This window comes from Homarus americanus, unplaced genomic scaffold, assembly GCF_018991925.1.
Source record: "Homarus americanus isolate GMGI-L3 unplaced genomic scaffold, GMGI_Hamer_2.0 scaffold34065, whole genome shotgun sequence".
NCBI lineage: Eukaryota > Metazoa > Arthropoda > Malacostraca > Decapoda > Nephropidae > Homarus > Homarus americanus.
The window spans coordinates 86,852-113,344 of record NW_024715832.1 but is presented as its reverse complement, the minus strand read 5'-3'; the positions used below and the strand labels follow the sequence as shown (position 1 = coordinate 113,344).

Here is a 26,493-nt window from a genome sequence, read left to right as displayed (position 1 = left end):
CACCAAAATAGGGCGGCAGATTAATTCAGGGCAGGATCCAAATGCATTACAGGAGGATCTAAATAAACTGCAGGGGTGGTCAGAAAAATGGCAAATGAAATTCAACACCAGCAAGTGCAGCGCACTTAATATTGGAAGAACAAATACTTATAATGTATACAGCCTTAACAACATCAACCTAGAGAAGTCGACTTGTGAAAGAGACCTAGGGGTACTTATAAGCCCGGACCTACGGCCTAGAAAACAGTGCGTTAATGTTCGAAATAAGGCAAACAGAGTATTGGGTTTTATATCTAGAAGTGTAAGTAATAAGAGTGCAGAGGTCTTATTGCAACTATATCTTGCGCTAGTCAGGCCGCACCTCGATTATGCGGTTCAGTTCTGGTGCCCTTATTATAGAATGGATATCAATTCACTTGAGTCGGTGCAGCGAAGAATGACGAAAATGATTCCGGAACTTAGAAACCTTCCATGTCAGGATAGGTTAAAGAAACTTAACTTGCATTCCCTAGAAAGACGAAGAGTGCGGGGAGATATGATAGAAGTATTTAAGTGGGTGAAAAGAATCAATAAAGGGGATATAGATAAAGTTCTTATAATATCCGAGCAGGATAGGACTCGGAGCAACGGATTTAAGTTGGATAAGTTTAGGTTTAGGAGGGAGATAGGAAGAAACTGGTTCACAAATAGGGTGGTGGACGAGTGGAACAAGCTTAGCAACTTTGTAGTAAGTGCTGGAACTCTGGAAAGTTTCAAAAGGAGGCTAGATAGATTCATGGATGATAGAGAGTGGTAGTAACTCTCGACAGGAGCTGCCATGCACAGGCCAACTGGCCTATTGCAGACTCCTTATTTTCTTATGTTCTTATGTACTCTCGGAGAGGGAAGGTGTTTGTTTTTGTCGGGGAATATCAGTGTTGGTTCCAAGACGTCATTACTGGAGACTAGGTAGGCCGAGTGAAGGCAACGTGCTTAGATCTTCAATAACTACCATAAGAACGTTACAACTACACATCTAATCTTTTTCATCACCATGACAACCAGTCATATTCGCTTCCTCCTAGCTGGTCACACACACTACACCATTACTTAGCTCATTATGAGTGACCCTAGTAATGGTTGCACCCTTCATTACTCCCTCCCACGTCGTGCCCTTCCTCTTACTCTGTTTTATCCCTTTCTCACCATTCTTGTTTTTACATGTTTACGTTCATGTCCTCTTTATTCTCTTTTTTTGTGGGGGGGGGGGTGCTTCCACTTTTATTACTTACGTCTTTCCCCTTTCTTCCCAATTCAATTTAGTCTCCCTTCGCTATTTTCTTGTTCTTTCCCCTCTTCTCATTTCCCTTGCACCCCCTTCCCCACATTTTACTCACCTTCCTTATCATGTCACCCACATTTTCCATACCATTCTTCACCCCATCCCCTTACCTTTTCTTACTTATCCCCCATACTCTCCTATGCCTTCGTCTCCTCGTTGCCCTCCTCCCCTTCCATTGGCCTTCCATACCCCACCATAACAAGCGAATCAATATTACGTGTTGTCTCCCTAACTGGGATGGAAATCTTAGGTACAGACAGACCTGTGAGAATCTGGCAGCTGTCTTGTATGTTATGATAGAGGACCTCTTGTCCCTTGAGCCTCACAGTCTGCTAGGGTGGGGGGTGGGGGGGTGTCGACGACCTCTCCCGCCCCGGCAACACAGGGTACACTTGAAGCCTACCCAGACTTCTTTACCTGCCTGCTGGAATGTTATGTTTTCAGAAATTCTTTTACATAACAGGAATCGTTACGAGGCGTAGAGGGTCATTACATTTTGCATGCTGAATACAAATAGCTATTCTGTTTGCGTATGTGTGTGTGATAGTGGAGGGGGGGGGGTTATATTTTGCTTAAAGTGTAGTTTTGGCTTGGTTTAAGGAGATGGGTGCGTCTCAAGGTCACACAAGGACACGGTAAGGCTGTCTGGGTGTTTGTGTGTGTGTGCTTGGGTCCGACACGGTCCGTCGCTAGGTGAGGAAGGTGATGGGTACGTGTAGTGTCTGGTACGGTGGCGGCCTAGGGGTCACGGTAAGGCAAGAGTTTTTGTGCGTTTCGTTCGGGATTGAGGAAGAGCATTCCATGGTGTTCAGTAGTCATGTACTGGGCGTCATTGTTTTATGACTGGATTTAGGGTTCAGAGGCAGGTAAAATAAAATTACATATTGACACACAGGGAAAGAAGTAATGGACACGCGTGTGGGAACATAAGGTAACATTGCACGGTGGAGACGGGGGTAGGGTACAGCGTAAGGTAAGCCGGGTATAAAGTGAAGGACTTCTCATTGATCGCCAGCCGGGCTAGGGGGTGGGGTGGCAGTTGCTTGCCACAAGACTCCCCTGACCTTGGATTGCTGAGCAGCGGGAGGTGTGGTAGTCACGGAGCAACAAGATGGGTGGGTGCCATGGAGCAACAATGGGGGGGGGGGACTAGAATCAGTTAAAGGCTGTAATTCTCGTCTCTATAGTGTTTGGTTTGGTTAAGTACGGTCACAACTGCAAATTAGGTCAGGAAGCAAGTAGTGTCAGATAGGTAACAAAACTCAATATTTACCAATTACACTTTGTAAATTAGATGATCTCCCACCAATTACATTTCAGGATGCTATCATCCTGCCAAATAATGAAATAAATGTTAGGCCTCTCACCATTTCCTACAAAATGTCCTGGAAATCACACATCCTTAATATAGGTAATCTTTAATATAGGTAAAGCTGCCTCCCGAAAGTTGGGAATGCTGTACAGCTGCCGTAGCTACTTGACTCCTGAGCAGTTGCTCCAATTATACAAGGGATTCATTCGTCACTAACTTGGGGGTACTGCTCTCATATCTGGGGTGGCTCTTCTTCTGTCCAGCTGTTAGATAGGGTGGAATCAAAGGCATTTCGTCATATTAACTGTCCTCCTTTAGTCGACAATCTCTCTTCTCTTTCTCTTCGCCGCAATGTTGCTTTACTCTCTTTCACAGGTACTTTAACGGGCAATGTTCGGTGGATTTGGCATCCTGTGTACCGCCGGCAAGCCCGTGGGCTCGTAACACATGTCTTGCCCGCGGTTTCTCTGTGAATGTCGGTCACACTAGAATAACCCGTTATAGTACCTCCTTCTTTCCTCACACAGCCAAACTGTTGAATGCTCTGCCTTCTTCTGTGTTTCCATACTTATACAATGTCTCACTTTAAAAAGCTGGTTTTCCGACATCTTCGTGGTGTAAATTAACACACTATAACCTTTTTCTTCTCTATTTTCAATTTCTTTCCCCCAGGCCCCGTTGTGGGTCGTTTGACCTGTGCCCGGGTGGGCTAATTCCCGTAAAAAAAAGAAAAAAAAGGTCACATTGAGTGTGACGGGTCACGTCAAAGGTCAAATATCAGATTTTTTCAGAACTTAAAACAAAACTTATGATTTGGGAGGCATCGCATTATACGTCTGCTTCTCGCAAGTCCTTTTAGATTCAGCGAGTCTCAGCAGGTGGCAGGGGTATTCCTATCACGTGCAGGCCGGCAATCGGGAGGCCTAATCACAAGTCTTCCGTGAGCGAGCAGCTAGACTGACAACGAGCACTAACAAGCCTATTTTATCTTGGTGGTTGTGTAGAGGTGGAACAATGCAAGTGGAAGAGTGGTGCAAGGTAGCAAGGGAAGGGCTACTGTGGCTTATGTATTTAGGCATCAGGATGCCTCTGACGTATATAACACTTTCTTTGTCGTTCATAGTTGTGTCAAGGTTACGTGATGCGCTGGTGCTGTACAGGACACATCCCGCCCGCACCCATTCCTCTCACTTTCATCTGCTTTCTTTCCTGCCATTTCTTTCCATTGACCTATTCTTTTATTATCTAGTCTATAGTATTGATCTTTGCTCTCGTTCTCTCCCAGCGGCATCTAAACACCTTCCTTCTTCCCTCCTTTACGCCATGTTCTCGTCTCTTCCCTGTTCCCCTTCTTGACCTTCCTTTTATGTTGGGGTTTCTTATCTTTACTTCTTGTATCGCTTCTCCCCTCGATGTGAAGCGTTTGTCCCTCCCTCTCACCACTACCCCCTTCCATCAGCAGCAGTGGAAGGGCGTTGTCTGGAGTACTAGAAATTGGGAGGGAGTCGTGGGGGAGGGGGAGGAAGGAGGTCGTACGCTCCAGCTCGCTTCCAGTCTCACACAATCGATACAGCGCGTCTGGCTGCCCTCAAAACCTCTGCTAGGGAAAGAAGAGAGCGAGAGAGAGGAATGAGGCGAGGAACGAGAAGGTCGGAGAGGTACTTTTATTCCCTTTCCGCGTCCCCCTCCCCTTCTCCCTCCTTCGTAGCAATGAATACCGCATGTGCCTACTGTCGACCTGCAGGTCACGCATAGTTATATGCTTCCACAAAATAGGCATATACGTAATGGCATGCCGTATAAACCTTTTATTAATGTAAATTGAATTGAAACAGTTTATTTAGCCAGAAAAACACAGATATAGAGTGGATAATAATAACAATATTAACAAGGCTGAGCCAGTTGAGAACCTGAGTTCTCTTTGAGGCACCTGATATATACTATACATTTATCTCAAGGAAGTATTATGTAACATTTAGTATCATCTGGAATAGTACAATAGCATGGTAGTAATAAGTACATCTCATAGTGTTACCATTATGTATATTTCAATGGTAATTGCTTATTTATTTACATGATAATTTCCGATAAAACGGTTTTGATGGTACAATAAAAGTAGGTACTGTAAATATAGTAAGTGTTACAAGTATTAATACTTCGACAATAGATATTTTTTTAGAGATGATTTAAAGGAAGGGAGCGTAGTCTTTGCTCGGGTGTGTCGGGGTAAGTTGTTCCACACCTTCACAGTTGAGCACATTCTAGTGTTTTATTAAAGTTTGATTTTTTTCATTTGTTCTACTGTACATTGTGATTTTTTTCGTAAAAGTATCCGTTAAGCATGTATTAAATTCTCGTTTTTTTTACTTTTCTCTGTTACTTTAATATGAATAAGATTTAAATAGGCGAGTATTGAAATTATTAATTGTTGCAGTATTGTTGGCATTAACCAAATTTTTTTTTCCTTCAACAGAAGACGAAATCGATGTGGTGAGTGTTAAGAGTCCAGACCGTGCCCACACGGGCACTTCGAGAAGCACGAGCAAGAGGTACGGCGACACCACCTTCATTGCTACTACTACCAGCGGCGGCATGAAGAAGATCGTAAAGGTACGCACTGGAACGCTCCCTGCCAAGCCCTCCCGGCGGATGAGGAAGCAACTGCAGCAGGCTATGGCAGCGGGAGTCAAAAGACGGACTAATGGTGCCTCAGGTCACAACAGCGTTGTGCTTCTCCGGAAGGCTGGCGTTTCTACTTCATCCCTTAAGACACCCAAGCGACTTCAGAGAAGCTTAGGGTCACGGAAACGCAGGGCCCCTAAGTCAGACTCTGACGATCCCGAAAAGCGACAGATGCACAATTCACTGGAGCGCATGAGGAGAGTGGATCTCCGTAATGCCTTTGAATATCTACGGGTGTTAGTTCCAGAGTTGAGTGATCGCGAGAAAGCCCCCAAAGTGGAAATCCTGAAGAAAGCATCTGACCACTGTCACGGTGTTTCTGTAAAAGAGCAGACTCTTATGCACGAGAAGGAACGGCATAAGCGGTACCACAATGACCTAAGGAAACGGTTACTTGCGTTACAGAGACAACTACGCTAATTAAATTGGTTTTAAACTTTTTATTGTTAGTCAAATTAGATGGAGGTGGGGCAAGCCTGAGGGTATACCCCCAGACCACAGTGGTGCCTGCATAAGGCTTTGGTCGCACTGGTGGTCTCCCTTAAGTTGAAATGTAGAGTAATACGGTATGTAATGTGTGTGTATTTGCGTAAGCTCGGGGCGGCTTCTCGCTTCTGGAGTGTTTACGTTACAGTTTATATATTTTTTGAGTTGAGGGAGGGCATCAGTGTGCTCTAGGCCTTTAGCTTAATATTTTTTTAGAAGGGGTTTAGTGTTCAAAACTAGGCCTCAGACAAGCTTGTTATGTCCAAGGACGAGTGTAAACGTATTAGCAGCAGCACAGCCCAATGCAGCTTGACCTGACTTCTTTTCATTTTATGAAAATAGTTATGAAGGATCTAAAGGGTTTAGCGACGTCTTACCCAGCAGCTGTAGTTCAATTTTTTTGTGGACTTGTTATTATGGACTTCGGGGATGTACATGTGTACATAAGAGATAGGCTTAGTAGTCTAATGTGTAAATCAAATGTGTGTACACAAGTTGAATATTAATTATTCTATTTAGTATTTAGGGTTTGGTCACGGACGTACCTTTCTTCAGCAATCTGTGTGTGTTGTACGTGCAGGGAGCTTGTACAGTATAGATTACCTACCAATTATTTTGTGATATATGTATGATACACTGTATATCTTGTAGTGGCAGGGTAGGGCAGGGCAGGGCCTGGCCGAGGGAGTTATCTGGCTCAGGTGTAGTGAGGCGGTGTATATGCGCACGTCTGTGGGTACTGTCACTCTCCGTGGGTGCTGTCGCCCACACAATGGTGTCTAGAAGAAATTCATTCTTGGGTGATATATTTATAGGTCATGGAGATATGTTGTCTTGTGTAAATATTTTTGTTTTATTGATTTGCTACAATTTATATATTCATGTTTTGTTCTAATTTGATCACACTTAACTGGTTAATGTTGGTAAGTTATAATAATTGGTTTCAAACCGAGTTACTGATTAGCTCTATACTTGCGCTATTTTTAATATATAATGTAGTTACTATGTGTGCATTTAAATACATAATTTATGCATTTTCCTTGATGTCCACGTCATGATCATATTGACCCCATAACAAATATGTTAAGTTTAATGTAAATTCCACTAAAATAAACTTCCGGGTATCATATAGCTTAGTATGTAAAATGCTATTTTTTTTTATTATTGTTGTTATATGTCCATTATTTTAAAAGGGCATGTATATGTTGCCATTTTGTGTAGGAGAGGGTTGCATTGCCATGTAGGCAAGAACTACATACCACTCGGTCTACCCTTTGTGTTGCCATGACTAGAATTAAGGAGAGGTAACTTGCACCGTATCCTCCACCACCAACACACCTTCCGGATATATCACACCTCAGACATTACGTCCATTTAAGGAGTCCCCGTTTGTTGCCAGTTTTTTTAACCCCCTGCCCTTCTCCATTGATAATCATCATCAAATCCTTTATACATCATCCCTCGCATAATCATTATTTATCTCCATGCCATACATTTACAGTATATCATCATCATCACTATCGCCATTTCATGTGTCTTTGTCGTTGTTACCATGTGTAAAGTTATCGCGTGTGTTATGTGTTCTCATTCATCTGACTTACACACTTTTCATTCATTGTTGTTACATTCATTCTCATTTTCATCATTCTTTATAGTATATTTTCCCTTTTCTTCCTCCTCCTCCCTGTCACTTAAAAAGACGCAGTGGATGTTCCTCATATTTACATCCACTCCCACCATCATTCCTCGCATTGAAAGTTAGTTAATCAAGCCCACAGCTCCAAACTGTCCTAATTATTAACCAAGAGCCAGTAGTTGAGAAGTTTGCAACGTGAATGTATCATTATGTTTCGTCTCACCAAAGGGTTAGAGAATATCCCGAGTTTTGTTTATAATCTGGGGGGCAAGTGTGATCTTGCTGCACGAAAGGGCATTATACCTTTTGTTAAGCTGTAGTACATCATTAGTTAAATGAACGACCTTTTTATTTTTCAGTCTCGGTAGATCACGTATTTGTTTTTGTGTACGAGGCTGTCTTTTAAATGCCTTTTCAATTTTATTTGCCATTGAAATTGTTTATCACTGGTAAATGTATACATTTCATGTATTGTATATTTGGTATTTAGATGTTTTATTTGACTTTTTTTACCACTAGTTATTATGTATAGTATACAATGTACAGCAGATGTGTTGTGAGGAATATGGGCCGGGCACTGTCAAAGATTTTGTTGCTGTACCTTTAGGAATAAAAGTACTCAAAACAGTGGTAGATAGATAGATAAATGCTTTACACCACCGTCCCCAACTCTCCCTTCTCAGGCACTGGCTCTCTCACTTGCTTCGTCAAGAGCAGGAGTATAATCATCACTGTTTTTGCTATTTGCTCTTCAGTATGCCATATTAAGTATTCGTGTGAGCAAGTACCAGAGCATAATTCAGAATTTGTTCCGTTCCTTTCACTAACCGTTTTTTAGGTACAGTAAGCGTGACTTGCATTTAATTTATCGTGAATGGACACCAGCAAAATTGTAAATATCTCTTAATATTTTAAATTGAAAAGTGTAAGGTCAAAGCTACTGCATCTGATGAGTTAATTGAGTCGACCAAATCCTAATCAAGGAGCCAGTGGCTATAAATCACCCCCCCAAGTTTATTAATGCTGTGCGACTGTCCCCCCCCTCATTCACGTTCCCAATTATCATTTGACCCAAAGTTTATATTTATATATATATATATATATATATATATATATATATATATATATATATATATATATATATATATATATATATATATATATATATATATATATATATATATATATATATATATATATATATATATATATATACACACACACACACACACACACAATACGTATGCCTCCCTCAGTTTCTGATAGGGAGAAAACTCACATTTTTTACATGTTAACTACCACCCTAGGTCTTAAGGAAATAATAATAATTACTGCTCAATTTTTTCTCAACCCAGCATTATTTTTGTATGAAAATGTTTCAAAAAATATCTAAAAATATTTATACGGCATAACTTTTTCGAGATGTGCCACCCACCCAAGCAAAGTATGTTATGTCCCATCAAGTTAGTTATGGAGAGATAGCGAGAGAAAGAGTTCTGCCTTGTTTAATATAGGATATTTTCTACAGCCATTTGTCTTATTACAGTTCAGAAATAAATAGGCAAATTTTTTATCTTGTGTTAATTTTCTAATGCATATAAGTAGAAACCATTTTATTTAGTTTAATCATATGGGACGATAATTATCAACGAGCTCAGGTTTGTAATCCTTTACCGAGTTCTTTATTAAAGATTTATTATAAAATGTGTTTTATATCCCTCCAGTATATATATATATGTTCACCATGGTAGAATTATGTCGTATCAATTGATGTACGGACATTCATGAATTTTTTTAGTGAAAACTGTGCAACTCCACAGGGGGATCCATAACTTTACAGAGGAACATCGTCATCTATAGTGACAACTTTACACTGACCCCAGCTATTGGTGCTAATCAGAATTTCATAGTGCAATCTCTGGGTGCAATTCACAAGCATTGTGCAATGCAAGTCAGAACTTGATACAACGCATCTATGGATGTGATTAACAGACTCCACAGTCCCTCCATGGGAAAGTAGATTATCGACTTTTCGTGGAAGTAGATTTTCGACTTTTGGGAAATATTAACACATTTCCAAAGTAGATTATCATAGAAAACGGGAAATTTGTATCACAGAAAATGTGAAATATTTCTACTTTCTGGGAAAGTTGGTTATCTACTTATCATAAAAAACGGAAAATTTGTATCATAGAAAATGGGAAATATCTACTTTCCGGGAAAGTTGGTTATCTACTTTCCCGAAAAGTAGATTATCTACTTTTCTGGAAAGTAGATTATCGACGTTTCATGGAAGTAGATTATCGACTTTTGGGGAAATATTACCATATTTTCCAAAGCAGATTATCATAGAAAACGGGAAATTTGTATCACAGAAAATGTGAAATATTTCTACTTTCTGGGAAAGTTGGTTATCTACTTATCATAAAAAACGGGAAATTTGTATCATAGAAAATGGGAAATATCTACTTTCCGGGAAAGTTGGTTATCTACTTTCCCGAAAAGTAGATTATCTACTTTTCTGGAAAGTAGATTATCGACTTTTCATGGAAGTAGATTATCGACTTTTGGGAAATATTAACATTTTCCAAAGTAGATTATCATAGAAAACGGGAAATTTGTATCACAGAAAATGTGAAATATTTCTACTTTCTGGGAAAGTTGGTTATCTACTTATCATAAGAAAACGGGAAATTTGTATCATAGAAAATGGGAAATATCTACTTTCCGGGAAAGTTGGTTATCTACTTTCCCGAAAAGTAGATTATCTACTTTCCCGAAAAGTAGATTATCGACTTTTCGTGGAAGCAGATTATCGACTTTGAAGAGATTATCGACTTTTGGGAAATATTACATATTTTCCAAAGTAGATTATCATAGAAAACGGGAAATTTGTATCACAGAAAATGTGAAATATTTCTACTTTCTGGGAAAGTTGGTTATCTACTTATCATAGAAAACGGGAAATTTGTATCATAGAAAATGGGAAATATCTACTTTCCGGGAAAGTTGGTTATCTACTTTCCCGAAAAGTAGATTATCTACTTTTCGGAAAGTAGATTATCGACTTTTCGTGGAAGTAGATTATCGACTTTTGGGGAAATATTAACATATTTTCCAAAGTAGATTATCATAGAAAACGGGAAATTTGTATCACAGAAAATGTGAAATATTTCTACTTTCTGGGAAAGTTGGTTATCTACTTATCATAAAAAACGGGAAATTTGTATCATAGAAAATGGGAAATATCTACTTTCCGGGAAAGTTGGTTATCTACTTTCCCGAAAAGTAGATTATCTACTTTTCTGGAAAGTAGATTATCGACTTTTCATGGAAGTAGATTATCGACTTTTGGGGAAATATTAACATATTTTCCAAAGTAGATTATCATAGAAAACGGAAAATTTGTATCACAGAAAATGGGAAATATCTACTTTCCGGGAAAGTTGGTTATCTACTTTCCCGAAAAGTAGATTATCTACTTTTCTGGAAAGTAGATTATCGACTTTTCATGGAAGTAGATGATCGACTTTTGGGGAAATATTACCATATTTTCCAAAGTAGATTATCATAGAAAACGGGAAATTTGTATCACAAAAAATGTGAAATATTTCTACTTTCTGGGAAAGTTGGTTATCTACTTATCATAAAAAACGGGAAATTTATATCATAGAAAATGGGAAATATCTACTTTCCGGGAAAGTTGGTTATCTACTTTCCCGAAAAGTAGATTATCTACTTTTCGGAAAGTAGATTATCGACTTTTCGTGGAAGTAGATTATCGACTTTTGGGGAAATATTAACATTTTCCAAAGTAGATTATCATAGAAAACGGGAAATTTGTATCACAGAAAATGTGAAATATTTCTACTTTCTGGGAAAGTTGGTTATCTACTTATCAAAAAACGGGAAATTTGTATCATAGAAAATGGGAAATATCTACTTTCCGGGAAAGTTGGTTATCTACTTTCCCGAAAAGTAGATTATCTACTTTTCTGGAAAGTAGATTATCGACTTTTCATGGAAGTAGATGATCGACTTTTGGGGAAATATTACCATATTTTCCAAAGTAGATTATCATAGAAAACGGGAAATTTGTATCACAGAAAATGTGAAATATTTCTACTTTCTGGGAAAGTTGGTTATCTACTTATAAAAAACGGGAAATTTGTATCATAGAAAATGGGAAATATCTACTTTCCGGGAAAGTTGGTTATCTACTTTCCCGAAAAGTAGATTATCTACTTTTCTGGAAAGTAGATTATCGACTTTTCATGGAAGTAGATTATCGACTTTTGGGGAAATATTACCATATTTTCCAAAGTAGATTATCATAGAAAACGGGAAATTTGTAGCACAGAAAATGTGAAATATTTCTACTTTCTGGGAAAGTTGGTTATTATAAAAAACGGGAAATTTGTATCATAGAAAATGGGAAATATCTACTTTCCGGGAAAGTTGGTTATCTACTTTCCCGAAAAGTAGATTATCTACTTTTCGGGAAAGTAGATTATCGACTTTTCATGGAAGTAGATAATCGACTTTTGGGGAAATATTAACATTTTCCAAAGTAGATTATCATAGAAAACGGGAAATTTGTATCACAGAAAATGTGAAATATTTCTACTTTCTGGGAAAGTTGGTTATCTACTTATCATAAAAAACGGGAAATTTGTATCATAGAAAATGGGAAATATCTACTTTCCGGGAAAGTTGGTTATCTACTTTTCCGAAAAGTAGATTATTTTCTTTTCTGGAAAGTAGATTATCGACGTTTCATGGAAGTAGATTATCGACTTTTGGGGAAATATTGCCATATTTTCCAAAGTAGATTATCATAGAAAACGGGAAATTTGTATCACAGAAAATGTGAAATATTTCTACTTTCTGGGAAAGTTGGTTATCTTCTTATCATAAAAAATGGGAAATTTGTATCATAGAAAATGCGAAATATCTACTTTCCGGGAAAGTTGGTTATCTACTTTCCTAAAAAGTAGATTATCTACTTTTCGGGAAGTAGATTATCGACTTTTCGTGGAAGTAGATTATCGAGTTTTGGGAAATATTAACATATTTTCCAAAGTAGATTATCATAAAAAACGTGAAATTTGTATCACAGAAAATGTGAAATATCTACTTTCCGGGAAAGTTGGTTATCTACTTTTCTTGAAAGTAGATTATCGACTTTTCATGGAAGTAGATTATCGACTTTTGGGGAAATATTAACATATTTTCCAAAGTAGATTATCATAGAAAACGGGAAATTTGTATCACAGAAAATGTGAAATATTTCTACTTTCTGGGAAAGTTGGTTATCTACTTATCATAAAAAACGGGAAATTTGTATCATAGAAAATGGGAAATATCTACTTTCCGAGAAAGTTGGTTATCTACTTTCCCTAAAAGAAGATTATCTACTTTTCTGGAAAGTAGAATATCGACTTTTCGTGGAAGTAGATTATCGACTTTTGGGGAAATATTTCACATTTTCTGTGATACAAATTTCCCGTTTTCTATGATAATCTACTTTGGAAAATATGGTAATATTTCCACAAAAGTCGATCATCTACTTCCATGAAAAGTCGATAATCTACTTTCCAGAAAAGTAGATAATCTACTTTTCGGGAAAGTAGATAACCAACTTTCCCGGAAAGTAGATATTTCCCATTTTCTATGATACAAATTTCCCGTTTTTTATGATAAGTAGATAACCAACTTTCCCAGAAAGTAGAAATATTTCACATTTTCTGTGATACAAATTTCCCGTTTTCTATGATAATCTACTTTGGAAAATATGGTAATATTTCCCCAAAAGTCGATAATCTACTTCCATGAAAAGTCGATAATCTACTTTCCAGAAAAGTAGATAACCAACTTTCCCGGAAAGTAGATATTTCACATTTTCTGTGATACAAATTTCCCGTTTTTTATGATAATCTACTTTGGAAAATATGGTAATATTTCCCCAAAAGTCGATAATCTACTTCCATGAACAGTCGATAATCTACTTTCCAGAAAAGTAGATAATCTACTTTTCGGGAAAGTAGATAACCAACTTTCCCGGAAAGCAGATATTTCCCATTTTCTATGATACAAATTTCCCGTTTTTTATGAAAAGTAGATAACCAACTTTCCCAGAAAGTAGAAATATTTCACATTTTCTGTGATACAAATTTCCCGTTTTCTATGATAATCTACTTTGGAAAATATGGTAATATTTCCCCAAAAGTCGATAATCTACTTCCATGAAAAGTCGATAATCTACTTTCCAGAAAAGTAGATAACCAACTTTCCCGGAAAGTAGATATTTCACATTTTCTGTGATACAAATTTCCCGTTTTTTATGATAATCTACTTTGGAAAATATGTTAATATTTCCCAAAACTCGATAATCTACTTCCACGAAAAGTCGATAATCTACTTCCCGAAAAGTAGATAATCTACTTTTCAGGAAAGTAGATAACCAACTTTCCCGGAAAGTAGATATTTCGCATTTTCTATGATACAAATTTCCCATTTTTTATGATAAGAAGATAACCAACTTTCCCAGAAAGTAGAAATATTTCACATTTTCTGTGATACAAATTTCCCGTTTTCTATGATAATCTACTTTGGAAAATATGGCAATATTTCCCCAAAAGTCGATAATCTACTTCCATGAAACGTCGATAATCTACTTTCGAGAAAAGTAGATAATCTACTTTTCGGAAAAGTAGATAACCAACTTTCCCGGAAAGTAGATATTTCCCATTTTCTATGATACAAATTTCCCGTTTTTTATGATAAGTAGATAACCAACTTTCCCAGAAAGTAGAAATATTTCACATTTTCTGTGATACAAATTTCCCGTTTTCTATGATAATCTACTTTGGAAAATATGGTAATATTTCCCCAAAAGTCGATAATCTACTTCCATGAAAAGTCGATAATCTACTTTCCAGAAAAGTAGATAATCTACTTTTCGGGAAAGTAGATAACCAACTTTCCCGGAAAGTAGATATTTCCCATTTTCTATGATACAAATTTCCCGTTTTTTATGATAAGTAGATAACCAACTTTCCCAGAAAATAGAAATATTTCACATTTTCTGTGATACAAATTTCCCCTTTTCTATGATAATCTACTTTGGAAAATATGTTAATATTTCCCCAAAAGTCGATAATCTACTTCCATGAAAAGTCGATAATCTACTTTCCAGAAAAGTAGATAATCTACTTTTCGGGAAAGTAGATAACCAACTTTCCCGGAAAGTAGATATTTCCCATTTTCTATGATACAAATTTCCCGTTTTTTATGATAACCAACTTTCCCAGAAAGTAGAAATATTTCACATTTTCTGTGATAAAAATTTCCCGTTTTCTATGATAATCTACTTTGGAAAATGTTAATATTTCCCCAAAAGTCGATAATCTACTTCCACGAAAAGTCGATAATCTACTTTCCAGAAAAGTAGATAATCTACTTTTAGGGAAAGTAGATAACCAACTTTCCCGGAAAGTAGATATTTCCCATTTTCTATGATATAAATTTCCCGTTTTTTATGATAAGTAGATAACCAACTTTCCCAGAAAGTAGAAATATTTCACATTTTCTGTGATACAAATTTCCCGTTTTCTATGATAATCTACTTTGGAAAATATGGTAATATTTCCCCAAAAGTCGATCATCTACTTCCATGAAAAGTCGATAATCTACTTTCCAGAAAAGTAGATAATCTACTTTTCGGGAAAGTAGATAACCAACTTTCCCGGAAAGTAGATATTTCCCATTTTCTATGATACAAATTTCCCGTTTTTTATGATAAGTAGATAACCAACTTTCCCAGAAAGTAGAAATATTTCACATTTTCTGTGATACAAATTTCCCGTTTTCTATGATAATCTACTTTGGAAAATATGGTAATATTTCCCCAAAAGTCGATAATCTACTTCCATGAAAAGTCGATAATCTACTTTCCAGAAAAGTAGATAACCAACTTTCCCGGAAAGTAGATATTTCACATTTTCTGTGATACAAATTTCCCGTTTTTTATGATAATCTACTTTGGAAAATATGTTAATATTTCCCAAAACTCGATAATCTACTTCCACGAACAGTCGATAATCTACTTCCCGAAAAGTAGATAATCTACTTTTCAGGAAAGTAGATAACCAACTTTCCCGGAAAGTAGATATTTCGCATTTTCTATGATACAAATTTCCCATTTTTTATGATAAGAAGATAACCAACTTTCCCAGAAAGTAGAAATATTTCACATTTTCTGAGATACAAATTTCCCGTTTTCTATGATAATCTACTTTGGAAAATATGGCAATATTTCCCCAAAAGTCGATAATCTACTTCCATGAAACGTCGATAATCTACTTTCCAGAAAAGTAAATAATCTACTTTTCGGAAAAGTAGATAACCAACTTTCCCGGAAAGTAGATATTTCCCATTTTCTATGATACAAATTTCCCGTTTTTTATGATAACCAACTTTCCCAGAAAGTAGAAATATTTCACATTTTCTGTGATACAAATTTCCCGTTTTCTATGATAATCTACTTTGGAAAATATGGTAATATTTCCCCAAAAGTCGATAATCTACTTCCATGAAAAGTCGATAATCTACATTCCAGAAAAGTAGATAATCTACTTTTCGGGAAAGTAGATAACCAACTTTCCCGGAAAGTAGATATTTCCCATTTTCTATGATACAAATTTCCCGTTTTTTATGATAAGTAGATAACCAACTTTCCCAGAAAGTAGAAATATTTCACATTTTCTGTGATACAAATTTCCCGTTTTCTATGATAATCTACTTTGGAAAATATGGTAATATTTCCCCAAAAGTCGATCATCTACTTCCATGAAAAGTCGATAATCTACTTTCCAGAAAAGTAGATAATCTACTTTTCGGGAAAGTAGATAACCAACTTTCCCGGAAAGTAGATATTTCCCATTTTCTATGATACAAATTTCCCGTTTTTTGATAAGTAGATAACCAACTTTCCCAGAAAGTAGAAATATTTCCCATTTTCTGTGATACAAATTTCCCGTTTTCTATGATAATCTACTTTGGAAAATATGGTAATATTTCCCCAAAAGTCGATCATCTACTTCCATGAAAAGTCGATAATCTACTTTCCAGAAAAGTAGATAATCTACTTTTCGGGAAAGTAGATATTTCACATTTTCTGATACAAATTTCCTGTTTATGATAATCTACTTGGAAAATATATATTTCAAACTCGATACACTTCCTAGAAAAGTCGATAATCTACTCTTGAAAAGTAGATAACCCATTTTCAGGAAAGTAGATAACCAACTTTCCCGGAAAGTAGATATTTCGCATTTTGATACAAATTTCCATTTTATGATAAGTAGATAACCAACTTCTAGAAAGTAGAAATATTTCACATTTTCTGTGATACAAATTCGTTTTCTATGATAATCTACTTTGGAAAATATGGCAATATTTCAAAAGTCGATAATCTACTTCCATGAAACGTCGATAATCTACTTTCCAGAAGTAGATAATCTACTTTTGAAAAAGTAGATAACCAACTTTCCCGAAAGTAGATATTTCCCATTTTCTATGATACAAATTTCCGTTTTTTATGATATAGATAACCAACTTTCCCAGAAAGTAGAAATATTTCACATTTTATACAAATTTCCGTTTTCTATGATAATCTACTTTGGAAAAATGTTAATATTTCAAAAGTCGATAATCTACTTCCACGATATCTACTTCCAGAAAGTAGATAACTTTGATATTTCATTTATGACAAATTTCCATATTTATGATAAGTAGATAACAACTTTCCCAGAAAGTAGAAATATTTCACATTTTCTGTGATACAATTTTCCTTTGATAATCTACTTTGAAAATATGGTAAATTTCTGAAAGTCGATCATCTACTTCCATGATAATTCAGTTTCCAGAAAGTAGATAATCTACTTGAGGTAGATAACCAACTTTCCGGAAAGTAGATATTTCCCATTTTCTATGATACAAATTTCCCTGTTTTTATGATAAGTAGATAACCAACTTTCCCAGAAAGTAGAAATATTTCACATTTTCTGTGATACAAATTTCCGTTTTGATAATCTACTTAAAATATGTTAATATTTCCAAAAGTCGATAATCTACTCCATGAAAAGTCGATAATCTACTTTCCAGTAGATAACCAACTTTCCGGAAAGTAGATATTTCACATTTTCTGATACAAATTCCTTCATGATAATCTACTTTGGAAAATATATTTCCCCAACTAAGGTGCGTGGTAACTGGTTCTGGTGTGGTTCACAAAGTCTCCATATCCTCTACATCATCTCCAGTCCCTCCACACAGTCTCCAGTCCCTGCACACCGTCTCCAGTCCCTCCACACTGTCTCCAGTCCGTCCACACAGTCTCCAGTACCTCCACACCGTCTCCAGTCCCTCCACACTGTCTCCAGTCCGTCCACACAGTCTCCAGTACCTCCACACAATCTCCAATCTCCACACATTCTCCAGTCCCTCCACACAGTCTCCATTCCCTCCACAGAGTCTCCAGTCCCTCCAAACAGTCTCCAGTCCCTCCACACAGTCTCTAGACCCCACAGTCTCCAGTCCTCCACACAGTCCCAGTACCTCCACACAGTTTGCAGTCCCTCCACACAGTCTCCAGTCCTCCACACCGTCTCCAGTCCCTCCACACTGTCTCCAGTCCCTCCACAGAGTCCCAGTCCTCCACACCGTCTCCAGTCCCTCCACATAGCCCAGTCCCTCCACACAGTCTCCAGTCCCTCCACACTGTCTCCAGTCCTCCACACCGTTCCAGTCCATCCACACCGTCCCAGTCCTCCACATAGTCTCCAGTCCCTCCACACCGTCTCCAGTCCGTCCACACTGTCTCCAGTCCTCCACACGTCTCCAGTCCCTCCACACAATCTCCAATCCCACAAACAGTCCCAGTCCCTCCACACAATCTCTCCAGTCCCTCCACACCGTCCCCAGTCCATTCACACCGTCTCCAGTCCCTCCACACAGTCTCCAGTCCCTCCACATAGTCTCCAGTCCCGCCACACCGTCTCCAGTCCCTCCACACTGTCTCCAGTCCTCCATCGTCACCAAACCCTCTACACAGTCTCCAGTTCCTCCACACCGTCTCCAGTCCATCCACACCGTCTCCAATCTCCTCCACACTGCCTCCAGTCCCTCCACATCGTCACCAATCCTCTACAGCCCAGTCCCGCCACACCGTCTCCAGTCCCAGTCCCTCCACACTCTTTAGTCCCTCCACACAGTCTCGAGTCCCTCCACATAGTCTCCAGTCCCGCCACACCGGCTCCAGTCCCTCCACACTGTCTCCAGTCCCTCCACAACGTCACCAATCCCCACAGTCTCCAGTCCCACACCGTCTCCAGTCCCTCCACACCGTCTCCAGTCCCTCCACACTGTCTCCAGTCTCTCCACATCGTCACCAATCCCCCACACAGTCTCCAGTCCCGCACACCGTCTCCAGTCCCTCCACACGTCTCCAGTCCCTCCACACTGTCTCCAGTCCCTCCACATCGTCACCAACCTCTACACAGTTTCCAGTCCCGCCACACCGTCTCCTGTCCCTCCACACCGTCTCCAGTCCCTCCACACTGTCTCCAGTCCCACATCGTCACCAATCCCCACACAGTTTCCAGTCCCGCCACACCGTCTCCAGTCCCTCCCCACATCACCAACCCTCACACAGTCTCCAGTCCCGCCACACCGTCTCCAGTCCCGCCACACCGTCTCCAGTCCCTCCACATCGTCACCAATCCCTCCACAGTCTCCAGTCCTGCCACACTGTCTCCAGTCCGTCCACACAGTCTAGTCACTCCACACCGTCTCCAGTCACCCAACACTGTCTCCGGTCCGTCCACACTGTCTCCAGTCCTCCCATTCGTCACATCCCCACACAGTCTCCAGTCCTGCCACACCCCCAGTCCCTCCACACCGTCTCCAGTCCTCCACACTGTCTCCAGTCCCTCCACACGTCACCAATCTCTAAACAGTCTCCAGTCCCGCCACACCGTCTCCAGTTCCGCCACTGCTCAGTCCCGCCACACCGTCTCCAGTCCCTCCACATCGTCACTCCCCCACACAGTCTCCAGTCCTGCCACACTGTCTCCAGTCCGTCCACACAGTCTCCAGCACCTCCACACTGGTTCCACACTGTCTCGGTCCGTCCACACTGTCCAGTCCTTCCACACCAATCCCCTACAGTCTCAGTCCCACACACCGTCTCCAGTCCCTCCACACTGTCTTCAGTCCCTCCACACACTGAGTCCTCCACATCGTCACCAACCCCCACACAGTCTCCAGTCCCACACCGTCTCCAGTCCCGCCACACCGTCTCCAGTCCCTCCAGTCCTCCACACGTCTTCCAGTCCGTCCACACAGTCTCCAGTCCTTCACACGTCTCAGTCGCTCCACACTGTCTCCAGTCCGTCCACACACTCCAGTACCTCCACACCGTCTCCAGTCCTCCACACTGTCTCCAGTCCCTCCACACAGTCTCCAGATCCTCCACACCCTCCAAACCCCCACACAGTCTCCAGATCCTGCACACAATCTCCATTCCCCACACCGTCTCCAGTCCCTCCACACCGTCTCCAGTCCTCTACACAACTCCAGTCTCCACATAGCTCCAGTCCCTCCACACTGTCCCAGTCCCTCTACACAATTTCAGTCCCTCCACATAGTCTCCAGTCCTCCACCCGTCTCAATCCCTCCACACAGTCTCCAGTCCCCACACAATCTCCAGTCCCTCTACACAATCTCCAGTCCTCCACACAGTCTCCAGTCCTTCTACACAATTCCAGTCCCTCCACCCCGTCTCCAGTCCATCCACACCGTCTCCAGTCCCACACGATGTTTCCAGTCCCTGCACACAGTCTCCACATCTCCACACCGTCCCAGTCCTCCACACACTGTCTCCAGTCCGTCCACACCGTCCCAGTCCCCTCACACAATCTCCAGTCCCTCCACACCGTCTCCAGTCCATCCACCGTCTCCAGTCCCCTCTACACACCCAGTCCCTCCACATAGTCTCCAGTCCCTCCACACCGTCTCCATTCCCCACACAATCTCCAATCTCTCCAAACAGTCTCCAGTTCTCCACACAGTCTCCAGTCCATCCACACAGTCTCCAGTGCCTCCACAAAGTCTCCAAACCTCCATATCGTCTCAGTTCCTCCACACGTCTCCACCTCCCACCGTCTCAAACCCTCCAACCGTTCCAGTCCCTGCACACAGCCGCCAGTCCTCTACACAATCTCCAATCTCTCAAACAGTTCCAGTCCCTCCACACAGCTCCAGTCCCTCCACACAGCCGCCAGTCTCTCCACACAGTCTCCAGTCCCCTACACAATCTCCAATCTCTTCTCCAGTCCCTCCACACCGTCTCCAGTCCCTCCACACAGCCGCCAGTCCCTCCACACAGCAGGCCAGTCCCTCCACACGACCACCAGTTCCTCCACACAGCGCCAGTTCTCTCCACATAGCCAGGCCCTCCACACCGTCTCCAGTCCTCCACACAGTCTCACAAACAGCCACCAGTCCTCCACGTAGCCACCAGTCCCACCACACCGTCCCAGTTCCTCCACACAGCCACCAGTCTCACACAGCCACCAGTCCTCCACACCGTCTCCAGTCTTCACACCGTCTCCAGTCCCTTCACACCGTCTCCAGTCCCTCCTCCGTCTCCAGTCCCTCCACCGTCTCCAGTCCTCCACACCGTCTCCAGTCCTCCACACCGTCTCCAGTCCTCCAACTGTCTCCAGTCCCTGCACTCCGGCTCCAGTCCCTCCACACTGTCTTTAGCCCCTCCACCCGTCTCCAGTCCTCCATACCTGTCTCCAGTCCCTCCACACAGCCACCAGTCCCTCCACCCCGTCTCCAGTCCCTCCCCAACAGCCAGCAGTTCCTCCACTCCGTCTCCAGTTCCTCCACACCTCCAGTCCCTCCACACCGTCGCTAATCCCTCCACACAACCTCCAGTCCTCCACAAAGCCACCAGTCCCTCCACACCGTCTTCAATCCCTTCCAACAGTCTCAGTCCTCCACACAGCGCTAGTCCTTCCACACCGTTCCAGTCCCTCCACACAGCCACCAGTCCCTCCACAATCTCCAGTCCTCCACACAACCACCGTCCTCCACACCGTCTCCAATCCTCCAGTCCCTCCACACTGTCTCCAGTCCCTCCACACCGTCTTCCATCCCTTCAAACAGTCTCCAGTCCCTCCACACAGCAGCCAGTCCCTCCACACCGTCTCCAGTCCCTCCACACAGCCACCAGTCCCTCCACACACCCAGTCCTCCACACAACCACCAGTTCCTCCACACACCTCCAGTCCCTCCACACAGCCACAGTTCCTCACACCGTCTCCAATCCCTCCAGTCCTCGACTCCGTCTCCAGTCCCTCCACAAAGCCACCAGCCCTCCACACCGTCTCCAGTCCTCCACAGCCACCAGTCCTCCACACCGTCTCCAGTCCTCCACACAGCCTCCAGTCCCTCCACACCGTCTCCAGTCCCTCCACACAGCCAAGTCCTCCACACCGTCTCCAGTCCCTCCACAGCCACCAGTCCCTCCACACCGTCTCCAGGCCCTCCACACAGCCACCAGTCCTCCCACACCGTCTCCAGTCCCTCCACACCGTCTCCAGTCCCTCCACACCGTCTCCAGTCCCTCCACACCGTCCCAGTCCTACCACACTGTCACCAGTCCCTCCACACAGTCTCAAAACAGCCACCAGTTTCTCCACACACAGCCAGTCCTCCACACAGCCGCCAGATCCTCCACATAGCCGCAGCCCTCCACATAGTCTGCACTCCTCCACACGATCTGCACTCCTCCACAGTCTGCACTCCTCTACAATCTGCATCCTCCACACAGTCTGCACTTCCTCCACATAGTCTCCAGCCCCTCCACACAGTCTGCACTCTCCACACAGTCTGCACTCCTCTCCACACACTCCAGCCCCTCCACACCTGCACTCCTCCACACAGTCTGCACTCCCTCCACACAGTCTGCACTCTCTCCACATAGTCTCCAGCCCCTCCACACGATCTGCACTCCCTCCACACAGTCTGCACTCTCCACATATTCTGCAGGCCCTCCACACAGTCTGCACTCCTCCACATAGTCTCCAGCCCCTCCACAGCCCTGCACTCCCTCCGCACAGTCTGCACTTCCTCCACATAGTCTCCAGCCCCTCCACAGATACACTCCCTCTCACAATATGCACTCTCCACACAGTCTGCACTCCTCCACACAGTTTACACTCCCATCTACCCTGTACTCCTCCGCACTGTCTGCACTTCCTCCACACAGTCGCACTCCTCCACACAGTCTGCACTCTCCACACATTCTGCACTCCCTCCACATAGTCTCCAGCCTCCTCACACAGTCTGCACTCCTCCACACACCTGCACTCCTCCACACCCTGCATCCCTCCACACAGTCTGCACTCCCTCCACACAGTCTGCACTTACCTACAGAAGGGACACCTGTTGGGGGAGACACACACCTGTGAGGGAGAGACACACACCTGTGGGGGGAGGAGACACCTGTTAGGGAGAGACACACACCTGGAGGGGGAGAGACACACACCTGTGAGGGAGAGACACACACACCTGTGAGGGAGACACACACCTGTGAGGAGAGACACACACCTGTGAGGGGAGAGAGAAACCTGTGAGGGAGAGACACACCTATGAGGGGGAAACACACACCTGTTAGGGGAGAGAGACACCTGCGGAGGGGGGAGAGACACCTGCGAGGGGGAGACACACCTGTTAGGGGGAGAGACACCGGATGTGGGGAGAGAGACACCTGTTAGGGAGAGACACCTGTTAGGGGAGAGAGACACCTTGGAGAGGGAGAGAGACACCTTTAGGGGGAGAGAGACACCTGTGAGGGGAGATACCTTTGAGGGGAGAGAGACCTGTGAGGGGGAGATACACTGTGAGGGGGGGAGAGAGAGACACCTGTTAGGGGGAGAGAGACACCCAGTAGGGGGGAGAGACACTGTGAGGGGGAGAGAGACACCTGTGAGGGGGGGAGAGAGGCACCTGGAGGGGGAGAGAGACACCTTTGAGGGGAGAGACACCTGGGGGGAGAGACACCTGTTAGGGGGGAGAGACACCTGTGAGGGGGAGAGAGACAGCTGTTAGGGGGAGAGAGACACCTGTGAGGGGAGAGAGACACCTGTGAGGGGGAGAGACACCTGTGAGGGGAGAGAGACACCTGTGAGGGGGGAGAGAGACACCTGTTAGGGAGAGAGACACCTGAGGGGGAGATACACCTTGAGGGGGAGAGACACCTGTGGGGGGGGAGAGAGACACCTGTGAGGGGGGAGATACACCTGTGAGGGGGAGAGAGACACCTGTGAGGGGGAGATACACCCTTGAGGAGGGAGAGACACTGTGAGGGGAGAGACACCTGTGAGGGGGGGGACACCTGTGAGGGGGGAGATACACCTTGAGGAGGAGAGACACCTGTGGGAGGGGGAGGGGGGAGAGAGACACCTGTGAGGGGGAGATACACCTTGAGAGGGAGAGAGACACCTGAGGGGGGGAGACACACCCTGGGGGAGGAGACACCTGTGAGGGGGAGATACACCTGAGGGGAGAGAGACACCTGTGTGGGGGAGAGAGACACCTGAGGGGGAGAGAGGACACCTGTGTGGGGGAGAGAGACCTGTGGGGGAGATACACCTGGAGGGGGGAGAGGGCACCTTTGAGGGGAGAGAACCTGGGGGAGATACACCTTGAGAGGAGAGACACCTGTGAGGGGAAGAGACACCTGTGAGGGGGGAGACACCTGTGGGGGAGAGGACACCTGTGTGGGGGAGAGAGACACCTGTGGAGGGGAGAGAGACACCTGTGGGGAGAGAGACACCTGTGAGGGGGGAGATACACCTGAGGGGGGAGATACACCTTGTGAGGGAGAGAGACACCTGTGAGGGGAGATACACCTGTGAGGGGGGAGAGATAACCTGTGAGGGGGAGATACACCTGTGAGGGGAGACACTGTGAGGGGGGAGATACACCTGTGAGGGGGAGAGAGACACCTGTGTGGGGGAGAGAGACACCTGTGTGGGGGAGAGAGACACCTGTGTGGGGGGAGAGAGACACCTGTGGGGGGGAGATACACCTTGAGGGGGGAGAGAGACACCGTGTGGGGAGAGAGACACCTGTGTGGGGAGAGATACACCTGTGAGGGGAGATACACCTTTGAGGGGGAGAGACACCTGTGGGGGAGAGAGACACCTGTGAGGGGGAGATACACCTTTGAGGGGGGGAGAGAGACACCTGTGTGGGGGAGAGAGACACCTGTGTGGGGAGGAGGCACCTTTGAGGGGGAGAGGACACCTGTGTGGGGGAGAGAGACACCTGTGGGGGGAGAGAGACACCTGTGAGGGGGGAGATGCACCTTGAGGGGGGAGGAGAGACACCTGTGTGGGGGAGAGAGACACCTGTGTGGGGAGAGATAACCTGTGAGGGGGAGATACACCTGTGAGGGGGGAGAGACACCTGTGTGGGGGAGAGAGACACCTGTGAGGGGGGAGATACACCTTTGAGGGGGAGAGAGACACCTGTGTGGGAGAAGAGATCACCTGTGAGGGAGGAGACACCTGTGAGGGAGACACCTGTGGGGGAGAGAACACCTGTGGGGGAGACACCTGTGGGGAGAGAGACACCTGTGGGGAGGCACCTTTGAGGGGGGCACTGTGGGGAGACACCTGTGAGGGGGAGACACCTGTGGGGAGAGAGACTGTGAGGGAGAGCACCTGTGAGGGAGACACCTGTTGGGGAGAGAGACACCTGTGAGGGGGAGATACACCTTTGAGGGAGAGACACCTGTGGGAGAGGGTACTGTGGAGACACCTGTGAGGGGAGATACACCTGTGAGGGGAGATGCACACCTGTGAGATGCACGAGGAGAGACACCTGTGACGGGGAGAGACACCTGTGGGGAGATACACCTGAGGGGGTCACCTGTGGGGAGAGAGACACCTGTGAGGGGAGATGCACCTTTGGGGGAGAGAGACTGCCTGTGTGGGAGAGAGACACCTGTTGGGGAGAGAGACACCTGTGAGATACACCTTTGAGAGAGAGACACCTGTGAGGGAGAGGGAGACACCTGTGAGGGGAGATACACCTGTGAGGGGGAGATTCACCTGTGAGGGGAGACACCTGTGAGGGGAGATACACCTTTGAGGAGGGACACCTGTGAGGAGAGGAACACCTGTTGGGGATACACACCTGTGGGGGAGACACACACCTGTGGGGAGACACACACCTGTGAGGGGAGAAACACACCTGTTGGGGAGAGAGACACCTGTTAGGTTAGGTTACTTAGGTTGGAGGTTTGGTTAAATTAGGTGAACAGAGAGAGTTGTCCGTCTCTCCCGACAGACAGGCTTCAAGTTTTGCTGACACCGACCCGCTACAAGGTCCCTCAAGGCGTATCACCGCACCTTTACGGTCTAGACGCCTCTAATTATAGGTGTTCGTGAACCTGTAACCGATTATATGATTAGTCCTAGCTGGGATTATGCCTCCATGGTCCTAGATGGGATTATACGCCTCCATGGTCCTAGCTGGGATTATATGCCTCCATGGTCCTAGATGGGATTATACGCCTCCATGGTCCTAGCTGGGATTATATGCCTCCATGGTCCTAGATGGGGTTATACGCCTCCATGGTCCTAGCTGGGATTATATGCGTCCATTGTGCTAGCTGGCATTATATGCCACCATGATCCTAGCTGGGATTACATGCCTCCATGATCCTAGCTGGGGATACATGCCTCCATGATCCTAGCTGGGATTACACGCCTCCATGGTCTAGCTGGGATTACATGCCTCCATGGTGGAGGGTAGTGGGAGGGGGTAGTGGAGGAGGGAGTGGAGGTAGTGGAGAGGGAGGTGAGTGGAGGAGGGTAGTGGAGGAGAGGAGTGGAGGAGGTGGAGGAGGTAGTGGAGGAGAGGTGGTGGAGAGAGGTAGTGGAGAGAGGATAGTGGAGAGGGGGTGGTGGA

At 43.9% G+C, this 26,493-nt stretch overlaps 2 protein-coding genes across 3 annotated transcripts in view; both read left to right on the top strand.

Moving 5' to 3' along the window:
• LOC121857958 (myc proto-oncogene protein-like) overlaps positions 1–8,440 on the top strand; it is a 52,221-nt gene extending 43,781 nt beyond the window's left edge. For both annotated transcript variants that reach the window (XM_042354197.1, XM_042354198.1), the window contains exon 3: positions 5,107–8,440. In XM_042354197.1, the coding sequence (XP_042210131.1) occupies positions 5,107–5,735 (629 nt within the window). In that variant the 3' untranslated portion in view covers positions 5,736–8,440. The remainder of the gene's footprint in view (positions 1–5,106) is intronic.
• Positions 8,441–8,859: 419 nt separating this feature from the next.
• Positions 8,860–21,424, top strand: LOC121857959 (mucin-5AC-like). Its single transcript, XM_042354199.1, has 6 exons — positions 8,860–8,881; positions 9,258–9,384; positions 17,701–18,145; positions 18,477–18,942; positions 19,097–20,454; positions 20,552–21,424. Exons 1-6 carry the CDS (start codon positions 8,860–8,862, stop codon positions 21,422–21,424), a joined length of 3,291 nt encoding a protein of 1,096 aa, XP_042210133.1.
• Positions 21,425–26,493: the final 5,069 nt, after the last annotated feature.